The sequence below is a fragment of the Eptatretus burgeri genome, chromosome 8, assembly GCF_056783735.1.
Source record: "Eptatretus burgeri isolate ZD-2024b chromosome 8, Ebu_testis_v1, whole genome shotgun sequence".
Classification (NCBI taxonomy): Eukaryota; Metazoa; Chordata; class Myxini; order Myxiniformes; family Myxinidae; genus Eptatretus; species Eptatretus burgeri.
In genome coordinates, this window is record NC_140968.1 from 10,357,274 (window position 1) to 10,372,450 (window position 15,177).

Genomic DNA, 15,177 nt, shown 5'->3' on the forward strand with positions numbered 1-15,177 from the left:
AGAGACTGAGAGACTGAGAGACTGAGAGAGACAGACAGACAGAGAGACTGAGAGACTGAGAGACTGAGAGACTGAGAGACTGAGAGACTGAGAGACTGAGAGAGACTGAGAGACTGAGAGACTGAGAGACTGAGAGACTGAGAGACTGAGAGAGACAGACAGACAGAGAGACTGAGAGACTGAGAGAGACAGACAGACAGAGAGACTGAGAGACTGAGAGACTGAGAGACTGAGAGACTGAGAGACTGAGAGAGACAGACTGAGAGACAGAGACTGAGAGAGACAGACAGAGAGACAGAGAGACAGACAGACAGACAGAGAGACAGAGAGACAGACAGACAGACAGAGAGACTGAGAGAGACAGACAGACAGACTGAGAGACTGAGAGACTGAGAGACTGAGAGACTGAGAGACTGAGAGACTGAGAGAGACAGACAGACAGACAGACTGAGAGACTGAGAGACTGAGAGACACAGACAGACAGAGAGACTGAGAGACTGAGAGACTGAGAGAGACAGACTGAGAGACTGAGAGACTGAGAGACTGAGAGACTGAGAGACTGAGAGACTGAGAGACTGAGAGAGACAGACAGAGAGACAGAGAGACAGACAGACAGACAGAGAGACTGAGAGACTGAGAGACTGAGAGAGACAGACAGACAGACAGACTGAGAGACTGAGAGAGACAGACAGACAGACTGAGAGACTGAGAGACTGAGAGACACAGACAGACAGAGAGACTGAGAGACTGAGAGACTGAGAGACTGAGAGACTGAGAGACTGAGAGACTGAGAGACTGAGAGACTGAGAGAGACAGACAGAGAGACAGAGAGACAGAGAGACAGACAGACAGACAGAGAGACTGAGAGACTGAGAGACTGAGAGAGACAGACAGACAGACAGACTGAGAGACTGAGAGAGACAGACAGACAGACTGAGAGACTGAGAGACTGAGAGACACAGACAGACAGAGAGACTGAGAGACTGAGAGACTGAGAGAGACAGACAGAGAGACTGAGAGACTGAGAGACTGAGAGACTGAGAGAGACAGACAGAGAGACAGAGAGACAGACAGACAGACAGAGAGACTGAGAGACTGAGAGAGACAGACAGAGAGACAGAGAGACAGACAGACAGACAGAGAGACTGAGAGACTGAGAGACTGAGAGAGACAGACAGACAGACAGACTGAGAGACTGAGAGAGACAGACAGACAGACTGAGAGACTGAGAGACACAGACAGACAGACAGACAGAGAGACTGAGAGACTGAGAGAGACAGACAGAGAGACTGAGAGACTGAGAGACTGAGAGACTGAGAGACTGAGAGACTGAGAGACTGAGAGACTGAGAGAGACAGACAGAGAGACTGAGAGACTGAGAGACTGAGACAGACAGACAGACAGACAGAGAGACTGAGAGACTGAGAGACTGAGAGACTGAGAGACTGAGAGACTGAGAGACTGAGAGAGACTGAGAGAGACTGAGAGAGACTGAGAGAGACTGAGAGAGACAGACAGACAGACAGACAGACAGACAGACAGACAGACAGACAGACAGACAGACAGACAGACAGACAGACAGACTGAGAGAGACTGAGAGAGACTGAGAGAGACTGAGAGAGACTGAGAGAGACTGAGAGAGACTGAGAGAGACTGAGAGAGACTGAGAGAGACTGAGAGACTGAGAGACTGAGAGACTGAGAGACTGAGAGACTGAGAGACTGAGAGACTGAGAGACTGAGAGACTGAGAGACTGAGAGACTGAGAGACTGATAGACTGAGAGACTGAGAGACTGAGAGACTGAGAGACTGAGAGACTGAGAGACTGAGAGACTGAGAGACTGAGAGACTGAGAGACTGAGAGACTGAGAGACTGAGAGACTGAGAGACTGAGAGACTGAGAGACTGAGAGAGAGACTGAGAGACTGAGAGACTGAGAGACTGAGAGACTGAGAGACTGAGAGACTGAGAGACTGAGAGACTGAGAGACTGAGAGACTGAGAGACTGAGAGACAGAGAGACTGAGAGACTGAGAGACTGAGAGACTGAGAGACTGAGAGACTGAGAGACTGAGAGACTGAGAGACTGAGAGACTGAGAGACTGAGAGACTGAGAGACTGAGAGACTGAGAGACTGAGAGACTGAGAGACAGAGAGACAGAGAGACAGAGAGACAGAGAGACAGACACTGAGAGACAGACACTGAGAGACAGACACTGAGAGACAGACACTGAGAGACAGACACTGAGAGACAGACACTGAGAGACAGACACTGAGAGACAGACACTGAGAGACAGACACTGAGAGACAGACACTGAGAGACAGACACTGAGAGACAGACACTGAGAGACAGACACTGAGAGACAGACACTGAGAGACAGACACTGAGAGACAGACACTGAGAGACAGACACTGAGAGACAGACACTGAGAGACAGACACTGAGAGACAGACACTGAGAGACAGACACTGAGAAACAAAGACAGAGACAGACAGACAGAGAGAGACAGAGACAGATAGAGACAGAAACAGATAGAGACAGAAACAGAGAGACAGATACAGAGAGACAGACAGAGAGACAGAGATTTTAAAGAGAGACAGATAGACAGAGAGAGAGACACAGAGACAGAGAGACAGAAAGAGAACCTCAGAAAACCATATAGCAGAACAGCAGATGGTCAAAATAAATAAATAATCACATCAGCACAACTGTGCACAGAGCTGTCAATTCCCCCTCAAAACGAACAAGTGGTGTTGTCAAGTTAAGCTTTGTGACATTAAAATGTTACCGGGAATGACATTTTATCTGCTGCAATGCCCGTTTTTAACAAAGTGCACTAATTTTCGGAGCTTCAGTCGAGTTCGCCACTTCAAAACAATAGGGTGAGTTTTCTTTATGTGTGCCAACTTGATGTACCCAACAAACTGGTCTCATCGCACTTCCCAACATCTGCTTCAATCCACATTACTACATGATAGTTGTACCACATTGCAAATTAAACATAAATTGTGCTTGTAATTACAATTCAGTATGTATTAAAAATTACATTTTTGCACCATCTGATAAATGAACCTCAAAAGTAATACCGATCCCGAGTGATGACATTTTCAAACACATGGCCAACACGTCCTGCGTTTTACAATCTCGATGTATAAAATAAATAAATAAAACAGACCAAATCCACTTTTTTTGGAGGGGAAGGAAGGATGGGTTTGATACTTATTTGGGTTTTGAGTCTACGAGTCATCACTTCACCATCGCAGACCACTGTCTGTCTTCTACCACTTCCTTTCTGCTCATGCAACCTTTGATCTTTCCGTGACTAGTCATGTAGAATGTCTGAATGATAATTACGACGTCATAAGTCACATGGTTTTGCAGCCATATTGGATTTACCGTAAAACGTTTAAAATTCTTCTCCAGAATGGCTGGACAGAGTGAGGGAAAACTTCACGCACATATTCACGAATCATTGATCGGTCACGTGGTCTGGCAGCCATATTGTATTGAACAAAAATCTCTCTCTTGAACTACATCATCGATTGACGTGAAACATCACAATTATGATCTCGTAGTGATGGGGAGTATTTGTTTTAAATTTCATCCTGATTTGATGCATGGTCTGGCAGCCAGAATTATTAATTTTTTTAATCTGTGCTGGGCTGGCGGGATGGCCTCGAGGTACGCACACCCGCATCTTAGCTGTCTTGCCCGAGTTTGATTCCCAACCCAACTATAAACTGTCATCCCGGTGTTTCACAGGCAGGGCGATTCATCAATGTGTGTGCCATCCCTAGGATGGACGTTAAACTGGCAGTCTGAGAGCATTCGTTTTTGGACATTAAAGATCCCATGGTGTCCTTCGCAAAGAGTCGGTGAGCCATTGCCGGCACCATGGCCACATTACAAATTCCTGTCCTTACTCATCGAATGTCAGGCCTCGCCAGCCGGTTTGTGAAGACTTGGGCCAAGCCTCCCCTGGCCGACCCCACAATGTGGGATAATAGTGACCGTTAAAGAATGAAGAAGCAGAATGTGAGCTCTGTTTTTATCTTGCCAAAACGAAGTTTTTGCAAGATATGTTAGTCAGCTGGTATTTTTTTTTTGTTTGTTTGTCTGTAATCACGTATCGATCACTCTGCAGAGCAGTTATCATTGGAAATTTTGGTAACTTCGCATATCAGAGTCCTATAGAGGTCCCTTTCAGCGCATAAAATTTTCAAGGTCAAGGTCAAAGGTCAAGGTCACTGTCGCAAATCAGGGGAGTCGACGAAACCCTTATTTTTTGAGTAATTTTGATCGGATAGTCTTCAAACTTCATGGGAATATAGTTCATGGTCTGGCGCTCAGCTGATTAATTTTTGGTGGCGATCGGCCTTGACCTTCATGGTTAGCACTGGAGGTCGAAAGTTTTTGACCCCAAGGTCAAATTTTGAAATCTTAGATACCATATCGAGTAATACCTCATGTGAAAGCGCTTGATAAGTGCTTTCCAGATCTGTCAAAAGTTTGACGCTATGACGTCATGACGAAAAAAAACGGATTTTTCATGAAAATTTTATTTCTTCAGTTCTCATCAAAATCTCTTGATATTTCATGTACAGCGGTGCTTGAGAGATACCATTAACCGTACGAAAATATAAAGGTCAAGGTCACAAAAAGGTCAAGCATCAAGGTCGACGAAACCCTTATTTTTTGAATATTAATCGAATAAATAAGTCACTCATGTTCACATTTTGGCAAGATACTGGTCACCCTGGGGGTGACATTGGTTTTTATTTTTTTAATAAGGCTCACTTGGCTGCACCTGGATGGGTTTGAGGGTGGAGGAGTAGCAGTTGAAACCTGAGTCCTATCCAGGTCCTTCCTGATGACTTCATCCTTGCTTTTTACTTGTTCAGGTTCCTTCTAAAGACTCCAATGCAGTACTTTACTTCCAGTATTTGGTCTTCATATTTGAATTGGATTAAATTTATTTTAATCCCATTCTGAATTCAACTGAATAACAAGATAACAAGCAATCGGAGATTGCAGACCCTTGCCAGGACATGTGTGTGGTGTATTATATTTGGTGTCTGTGTACTGGTGTGTCACATCATTATTAAGGGACACAACTGGAACTGCCACTTTATAACTGCTGGCAGTGATATCCGGGTACCAAGACGTCCCGCTTTGATCGGACACCTAACACTAACCCATGAAGTGCTATTATTCAATTTAATTTAGAATGAGATTAAAACAAATTCAATTCAAATCAAATAGAAGACTAAATAGGTACAGTCCTGCATTGGAGTCATCAGGAGCCCAAACAAGCAAAAAGCAAAGGTTAAGTCATCAGGAGGAACCTGGATAGGATTCACATTTCAGCTGCTTACTCCTCTACCCTCAAACCCATCCACAAGCACAGCCAAGTGAGCCTTATTCAAAAAAAAGAAAAATACAAAAAAAAAAAATAATAATAATACTTCTGGCTGCCAGACCATGCATCCAATCAGATTGAAATGTAAAATATATACATTTCCCATCATTACTTGATCATAAATGTGAAGTTTGCCTGCTTGATTAAGCAGTTCAAGAGAATTTTTCAAAGACTTTTGCTTAATCCAATATGGCTGGCTGACCATGTGACATCAATTATTCGTGAATACCTTGGTATCCACAAGGCTTGGGGAATATTTGTGTGAAGTTTCCCCTCGATCTGTTCAGCTGTTCTTGAGAGGATTTTTTTTATAGGTTTTAGGGTACATCCAATCTGGCTGCCAAACCATGTGACATACAACATCATGTGAGAACATTTTGTTCTTCATGGATAGGTGGTCGGTCATACGTGTAAAATAGGGCTGTCCATATTTTTTTTTTCGGAAATTTCAACGGGCTAACCCCAATTTAGGTTGATATTTATGAGAAAAAAATATTTTAAAATATGAACCCGAAAAATATATTTTAGGGGTTACTACTGTCCATCGAAATTTGAAAAAAGAAGAAATTCATTATATATATATATATATATATATATATATATATATATATATATATATATATATATATATATATATATATATATATATATATAATAATACCAAGCTTGCACACTAAAAACTCGGCTCGCCGTCACACGATCCCTATGAAAACGCTGTGACACTTAGCGGACATGCCGACAATGTTTGGGAAGTCTTGGCGTTCCATAGTACCACTTGCATTTTGCACAATGCGTATTTTTGTCATTCCCCGTGTACGGTCTGTCGTTTGCTACCAGCTGTGTTGCACTACTATCCTGTGCATGTGCACGGGTATCACTAGTATATTTTTTAATCTTATGCCAAAATGACATGAACATGTAATGTATGATGTTTTCTGGTGCATTAGAATCTGAAATACTGCAGAAAAATATTGTTGAACTTGGCAAGATTTTTCCAGTCCATCTCAGTGAAACTTGAAAAGTCTAAAAAAAAAAAAATCAAGATTTTATGTATTTTTCGCGTTTTTCAAACTCCGCAGTTTGCAGACAGAGTCTTTGAACAGACGGGCCAAGAGCTATAGTTCACTTGTTCAAAGTTGATTTCTTACAGTCCAGGAATCGTTTTCGGTGATCAGTTACCGCTTGTAATAGGTACTGCTTTTGCTCCTCATCGTATGTAATAAGACGGTTGTACTCAGTCGCCAGGGCTACACCACGCTCTGCACAGTCATTCACAACTTTCAGCTTGCTGACGATAGTACGGCTCTGTACGAAACTATCTTCAGTTTCCCATTGATCCGGGTCTTTGTGCAGAAAGTCAGAGTTCAAATGCAGTACTTCAAAAAAACTTCTGCTTCTCGGAGATGCGAAATCTTCCAGTTTACGGCGCACAATATCTTTCTGGTGAACAGCAGCTCTTTTCGGTGCTTCATCATTGTCATCGTCTTGTTCTTTTATAGTTTGAAATATTTCTTTTTGTCTCAATTGACACATTTCGGTCAAATAGACATAATGATATCAGTTCTACCGATAAATATCACAGCTGTCCCAGCAACTTTTTCACCGTTGCCTTAGATATATCAACGTTCACTTCAGAATATTTATCCATTCGCTTTAACAACAATAACAATGTCATTCTGAAACGACAGAATAGTTATCATTAGTTTACGAAAGGCAATTTCGCAAAATGCCTGAATGACCGGATACCAGACCTGAAATTAACTGACAGACTCAGTGATTCAATGGAGTAATGATCAGACAATACAACAGATCTAAACAATAAATATCTCGTACGTACAACAAGCCAACAAGAACAAAAGACATAATTTCATGTTGAAAATGGGAAATTTTCCCATTTTTGAGCCACGTTTCGGGACATATGTAACACTTTTTTGGGATCAAAACATTTTTTTCATGTTATGCACGTTCGAACCAACCAGTAAGCACGCAAAAAATTTCATGAAAAATGACATAAAAATACAAAAAAAAAAAAATTAAAATGCACATTTTTTACAATTTTTGACAGCTGGAAGCAACCCAACCCCTAAACAATTTTTTTCGGGTTCATATTTTTATCTTGCCAAAACGAAGTTTTTGCAACATCTGTTACTTGGTAAGTTTTTTTGTTTGTTTGTCTGTAATCATTGGATTTTTCACCTTTATACCACTCTGTAGAGCACAATTCTCATCGGAAACTCTTGTGGGTACACATATCGTAGTATTATTACAATACCCTTCAGCACACATAAAGGTCAAGGTCACTTTGCGGTAAATCATGGAGGTCGACGAAACCCTTATTTTTTGAGTAATTTTAATCGATCATCTCCAAACTTTATGGGAATGTAGTATATGGTCTGGTGCTCAGCTGATTAGTTTTTGGTGGCGATTGGCCTTGACCTTCATGGTTAGCGCCTGAGGTCAAACATATTTGACCCCGAGGTCAAATTTTCAAGTTTTAGGAACCATATTGTGTAGTACCTCAAATTGAACACCTCGATGAGTGCTTTCTAGATATGTCAAGCTTGAGACATTATGACGTCATTTGGTGACGTTATGAGGCAAATGCATATTTTTCATGGTTACGCTGTAGAACGATTCTAATCGGAATCTCTCGTAGGCAGATATTCCTCAAGGAGTCGCTCCTGGTGGATAGTAGCTCTGTTCACCTCAGTGTGACCTTAAAGAAGTCACACGTGGTCACCTTTTGGCAAGATACGGGTCACCCTGCGAGTGACATTGGTTTACTTTATATTTTTTTTTCTCATAAATATCAACCTAAATTCGGGTTAGCCCCTTGAAAATTCCGAAAAAAATAAAATAAGGACAGACCTCGTGTAAAATTGTCTCGATCTGTTCAGCCACTTTAGGGAAGAAGATTTTTGAAGGTTAAAAAAAAAAAAACCAATATGGCTGCCGAATCACGTGACATGACATTATCAATTTTTTTTCTGTGGACCATTTTATCATTAGATGACCCTCAAAACTTTTCTTACTCATCATTTGTAGCTTTCAAAATATGCAATTATGACATTATAACGAAGGCATCAATGACATTCTGAGAAAAAAATATGAATAAAATCACTTATTCCCCATGAGGAGTACTTGCTATGTGCCAAATTTGAATTTTTTCCTTGGTGCGGTTTCAGAGATAAAGAGGTACAAAGTTTTTCAGTTTTTCCAAAATGGCTGCCACACCACATGACCTATGGCATCATAATTATCAATAAAATATTCCACATGAGTAGTCACTCCTATGGTGAAAATTGTCTCAATCCGACAAGCAGTTGTGGAGAAAAAAAACACTAAAGTTCTGTGCGGACATACAAACAAACAGACTAGACAAACGGACCCTAACATAATACCCTCTCCTTTGGCAAGCGTAATAATAAATGTCATTGAGCAGGGTCGAGTGTCCAATCAAAGCTGGGTTGCATCAAAGTGGGACATCTTGGTACACGGTCATCACTGGCAGATTGAGTTATGTCGATGATTAATTTACGTAACACAGCTGTAACACAAACATCATACAAAACAAGTCCTGGCAAGAGTCTGCAATCTCCGATTGCTCTTTTTCTTGTTAACAATTGTAATATTGATTTCAAGTGGCAAGAAAAAGGAAATAAAATGAGAAGCAAGCAGAAAATGAAGGCAAGCAAATAAGTGGAAGTTATTTTTTTTTGAGAAAGAATTTAAAACATACAAAAATAAGCCAGCAATTTTCACATTTCTTTTCATTTTATATTTTCAGGAGTGAGGCTCAAAGAAGAGCAAGGTATAACTGACAGTGGGCCAAATATCAAGGGAATTAACAAAAAGAGAAGAGAGGAGGGGTGGAAACACCGAAAGTAATAAGTAAAAGATTGAGTTTGGAAAGGTTAATGGGGGTAATAAAGATCATGGGACAGAATTTTGTACGACAAGGGAAGGTGGTACACCACTTGCTTCAAGTTTTGGTGGAAGAATCAGACAGAACAATGAGACAGATGAAGGTGATGCTACCGACGAGAGAAGTGAGGAATAAAAGAGTTGAGATGTGCAGTCAACTTGGATTTTGGAGGTTTAATCAGGAGGGCATTACTGGAAGAATGTGTGCATCCTGGAGGTGCTGGGGAGGGTTGGAGGACAGAGCCGAGGAAGCAACAGACCTTGAGCTTTGGATTCATCGTGGGAGATTCCAATAATTTTGAAAGCTTTAGATTCCATAGAATCCAGGAGAGATGGCTGTAATGCTCAGGCCCCAAGCCATAGCAGAGAGCAGCTACGAAGGCCTTGGAAGCTGTGAGCAGCTCCGATTTTCAAAGGAAAACATGCATCGATGAAAGATGCCCAGTGTCTGCAGCTGACTTTGGAAGCCAGCCTTTGCAACAAGGTCATGGGCGATGGCGAGGCCTCGAAGTTCAAGACTGATTCAATACCAGCGAGTGGAAAGGTTATAGAAAAGGAAGAAAGAGATGAGAGAGAACGAGACGAGAGACAGACGAGAAATTCTACAGTCCGGTGTTGGGAGGTTCGCAGCTTGCGGCCTGGTGAGACCACCGAAGGATGAATTGTCCATCACCGTGGATATGTTAAGTTAACAATTCTGGTGTTTAAGAGAGACATTTTACAGCAAAATCCATGACAAAACGTGTTGTGTCCTGGCATCCTCTCACTAATACTTTGCCTTAGGAAAGCAGGTGGAATGGACTTTGACTGGGAACTCTTCCTTACGGACTTGAAGCAAGTCGATAGAACTCTCCTGAGTTCAGATGAGTCGGCTCCTTGAGTTTCATTAGAGTCTTCTGGATGCTTGGAAAAGGCTTTGGAGTGCAACCTTTTGAGATTTCTAAAGATGCTAAGAAGTTTGTGCATGAGCCACCCTTTCATCTCCCAAAATCAACTATTTTTCTGGAATCTCTCCCAGCAGGTCATTTCTGAAATATTTTACGAACATTGGAATAAACAGAGTACGAGACCTGATGGCATCTTCATTTGAAACGATGGTTGCCTGCCAGCTCAGTTTCCTCAAAAATTGGTTTTTCATTCAATCAGAACAGTGAGCAATATCATGAGGACAGGAATTCGGACTTTCTTTTCTTTTTCTTTTTTGAAACAACTAGATATTGGCTGGAATGTGGTAAATGAGGAGGCAGATTTGCACCTATCCTTTTCCTGAACTTTCAATCATTTCTCAAAAACATGTTGGTTCTCTTCAAACAGTGACGAGTCCTGGGTATTCCACATCATGAGGGGAAAAGGCAATTTTTAAAGATTTGTCCACAGGGTGTTTCAAAAAGATCGATACAACTTTGACTTCCTGATATTTCTTTGTTTTTTTACGTAAACCGTTTTCCTTTGCAGGGTTCGGTGGTGTTTGATCTCTGGGAATTCTAGCTCCATAGCTCAACTATGCCATTGACAGTGAAGCAGAAGACAAAGTGGTGGCTCTGTGGAATGAGACTAAATCATATGTAGATACCCGCTGGAGGTTCTGCCGGAAATACGACCTCAGAACACGTGATGGATCCACAAATTGTGCATTCAACGTACTGTGAAACATTTTGAGCACAAAGGTACAGTGCACAACCAGAGCAAGGGTTACAGTGGCAGGCCAGCATCAGAACCTGCAATGGACAGTCCCAAGAAGTCTGACCGTCGGTGCTCCCGGAGCTCGGCATCAAACCAACATCAGTCTGGCGTATCCTCATGAAGGAACTGAAGATTTTCCCATACATCATCTCTATTAGGCATAAACTGAGTCAAAATGACAAGAGGAGACTTGATATGTATAATTGGCTGAGTGACAGGATGGAGAGGTACCCAAACTGGATCAACCTGATCTGGTTCAGTGATGAAGCCCATTTCCACTTGAACGATGACATCAACAACCACAACATTTTCTGGGGGGCAGAACCACCTTAGATCACTGAGGTACCTGAAAGGTTGCAAGGTCACATGCTTCTGCGCCTTCAATGCCAGATAGGGAATGCTCGGGCCTTACTGGTTTGGGAATGACAACCACAGGATGGTGACTATCAACGGTGAGTGCTACCGGGCCCCGCTCCAGAAGTTCCATAATGATCTCGCCCAAAAGGTCACCCCAAACCAGCTCAGCATGACCTGGTTTATGCAGGATGGTGCACCCCCATGTACACCTAGTGACACCATCACTTTCCTGTGGCAGCTCTTCAGAAACTGCCTCGTTGCCCTGGGTACCGCCTCATGACTGGGCACTCCACAGCCCAGACTTGAACCCTCTGGATTACTGGTTCTGGGGGACTGCCAAGGGCTCTGTCTACACCAACCACCCTGCCACACTGGATGATCTGAAGCAGGAGGTGTCAGACTACCTCAAGGCAGTGCCACATGAGATCGACGGCAAAGTTGGACAGAACTTTGGGGTCAGGATCCATGCCTGTCTGAACCGTAGAAGGGCACACATCAAGAACATCAATTACAAGGATTTTGCATAAATGCCAATTTCAGACCTTTGGCTCTCACTAACTCAAGCAGTGACTTCCTGCAACAGCAAACGGTGATAGAAAACACGTCATGAGCTTTCAAGAAATGTTTGTTTCACTTTCCTGAAGTTTCCGTTTCTTTGTAAATAAACATTTAAAGTTGCATCACTCTTTTTGAAACACCCTATATAAGCGTGTTTACCTGGTTATACAGAAACTTAAAAAATAAACCGAAGGAAACAGACTTCACTTGCAGTAGCCTTCCTCACTCAAATTTGGAATGTAATGTATAGTTCTCCAACTGTTGATCAGACGTGAGATCTCAATTTGAGACTCGCCCATCAGGCTATGGCACAGTCATTATTCCAGAAGTTTAACTCTTCTGTGAATAATGTATGTCCTTTTTGTAACAAAATGGAAAATGCATATCATGCTTTTATGGATTGCACGAGATCGTCATTTCTTGTTCTGTTCCTTCAGCATATCTTTGGAAATTTTCATTTATGTTTTACCCCGCACACACAAAGCGAAAAGCACGCTTAAGCAATCGGTTCATAGCCGTCCGTCTGTATCTCAGTTTATGATTGTAAGTTGATGATCGAGGAACAACTTATTTAAAACAAGAAAAAGAGCAATCGGAGATTGCATCAGGACTTGTTTAGTGTGGAGTTTGTGTCCTGGTGTGTTACGTAATTAATGAGACATAATTTGAACTGCCACTTTATAACTGCTGGCAGTGATATCCGGGTACCAAGACGTCCCGCTTTGATTGGACACTTAACACTAACCCATGACGTGTTATTATTCAATTTAATGTAGAATGGGATTAAAACAAATTCAATTCAAATCAAATAGAAGACCAAATAGGTACAGTCCTGCATTGGAATCATCAGAGAGAGCCCAAACAAACAAAACGCAAAGATGAAGTCATCAGGAGAGACCTGGAGAGGATTCACATTTCAGCTGCTACTCCTTTTCCCCCCAAACCCATCCAGGAACAGCCAAGTGAGCCTTATGAAAAAAAAAATATATATATAAAAAACCCCAGATAAAAAAAAAAAAATTCTGGCTGCCAGACCATGCGTCCGATCAAGTTTAAATTTAAAATATGTATTCCCCATCACTACGAGATCATAATTGTGAAGTTTCATGTCAATTGATGAAGCGGTTCCAGACAAAACATTATTTAATATTTTCTTCAATCTAATATGGCTACCAAACCATGTGACCTATCAATTATTCCTTAACATTCTTGTTCCCCAAGCCTTGGGTGTACATTTGTGTAAAGTTTCTCTTTATAAAATAATATGGCTGCTGAAGCAAGTGAAGTTGATGAAGTCATCAATTTTTTTCCCTGCGGACCATTTTATCCGTAGATGACCCTCAACAATTTTCATACTGATCAGATGTGGCGTTGTGCATATGCAATTATGACGTCACAACGAGGGCACCTAATGACGTCATAAAAAAACACAAAATCACACTTATTCCCTGAGGAGTACTTGCCATGTGCCACATTTCAATTTCCTTTTCCTTGGTGCGGTTTCAGAGAAAGAGGCCCAAAGTTTTTTCCGTTTTTCCAACATGGCTGCCACACTACATGGCCAACGGCATCATAATCATCAATAAAACATTTGACTTGAGTAGTTGCTCCTCTGGTGAAAATCGTCTCAAACCAGACAAGCGGTTGTGGAGAAAAACACTAAAGTTCTGTACGGACACACAAACAGACAGAGAAACAAAAAAACGGACTCAAATGCAATACCCTCGCCATTGGCAAGGGTAATAAAACATTAAAATGAATTCCTTTTTAACAAGTGTTACCATGATTCTGGTTGGATGCAGTATATATTGCTTGACGCAGGCTCATTCAGGTGAGACAGGCTGTCCAGTTGATGTTGAACGCTCAGAAGACGAAATGGAAGCCAATTCGCTTGGGATTTTTTTTTTCTGAAAAACTTCATAATGGAGACTTCAGTGGCTGCCTTCATTTTCTGTTCGTAGACCTTGTAACATATCAGGACATTCTCCATCTCCCTCCGCACCTTGGAACTTTTCATGCAGTCGGGATTGTGCTCATCAAAGATGGCCATGGCTTAATTGACAAGTTTGAAAACCTTTAGCCATGACCTTCGTCGAAAAGGTTTTAACAGGCACAACCTCCGCAGGACTCTATTCTGATTCCTCTCTGATACACTCCTCCAGAACCAGAAGATCTTCATTGCTCAGCTCTTCCCTGTGTGAGAGAAGCAAATCCTCAACATCATCTTCATCGACCTCCTCAAATCCCACTTGCAGGGCCATGCTCACAATCTGTTGCCTTACTTCACTGACTTCAGCCTCTGTGAAACCTCTGAACTCAATCACTGCCTCAGGCCAGAGTTGATGGAGATGAAGATGATGGAGATGAAAGTGCGGCTGGGCATGCGTTTCCAATCAAATCCAGTTTCATTGAGGTTAAACACCTGGTTTGGTGTGTAATCTCCATCCGCAATCACTGATTTGAAGACAGCTGGAAATTGTTCGGCAGCAGCATGATCTGAGGCAGCAGCTATTCCATTAAACTTGAGATTGCGGAACGCATGGCGACTCTTGAACCACCCATGACTGGCAGCAAAAGGCACTGGATCATTGGTATCTTTGGTTAGATCGCCAAACAAACTCCTCGCCTTCTCTTTAATGACCATTCCAGACAAGGGCATGTTCTGTTGGTTCTGATGCTCTATCCACATGGTCAGCATCTTCTCCATTTTCTCAATAGCATCAGGTCGAGATCTTGCAGTTCTGGTAACACTGATATTTGTTGTTGTCTGAGCACTCTTACGGATTTTATCACGATCGTCACAAATGGTTCTCACTGTAGAATCACGAAGTCCCATCTCTCTTTGCATATCAATGCTGCGCTCACCTCTATCAAACCGATCTAAAACTATTAATTTCACCTCCAATGAATGAGACCTTCTTGACGACTTCTTCACTTGATCATTATCTCCAATGTCACTTATTACATGCTTCGCAGCCATAGTTTCGGCCGCTATGAGCCCGAACGACTGGCACATAATGATGTAGCACAGCAAAAGCGTTCACAGTGAGTGGACGATTCCCTCAGAATGACATAGCATGGCTGTTGTTGCGGTTGTTGTTGTTGATTTAAATCCGCACTGTAGCGAAAACACGTTATACGAGGGTCACCTGCATTCTTCTTCTTCTTCTACTTCTTTAACAGCCACAATTATTCCCAAGTTGTTGTGGGGTCAGCTGGGGAACTGACGTTATAGGG

The 15,177-nt window shown here is 42.1% G+C and overlaps 2 protein-coding genes across 6 annotated transcripts in view; both read right to left on the bottom strand.

Moving 5' to 3' along the window:
• Positions 1-15,177, bottom strand: part of LOC147021076 (rho guanine nucleotide exchange factor 2-like) — a 174,660-nt gene that overhangs the window by 82,576 nt on the left and 76,907 nt on the right. The gene's annotated exons all lie outside the window — the stretch shown is intronic.
• On the bottom strand, positions 1,623-2,543 carry LOC147021078 (uncharacterized; the record flags this gene model as incomplete). Its single annotated transcript, XM_085893505.1, has 1 exon — positions 1,623-2,543. A coding segment is annotated over one exon (921 nt), but the record flags the coding sequence as incomplete, so codon positions are not given.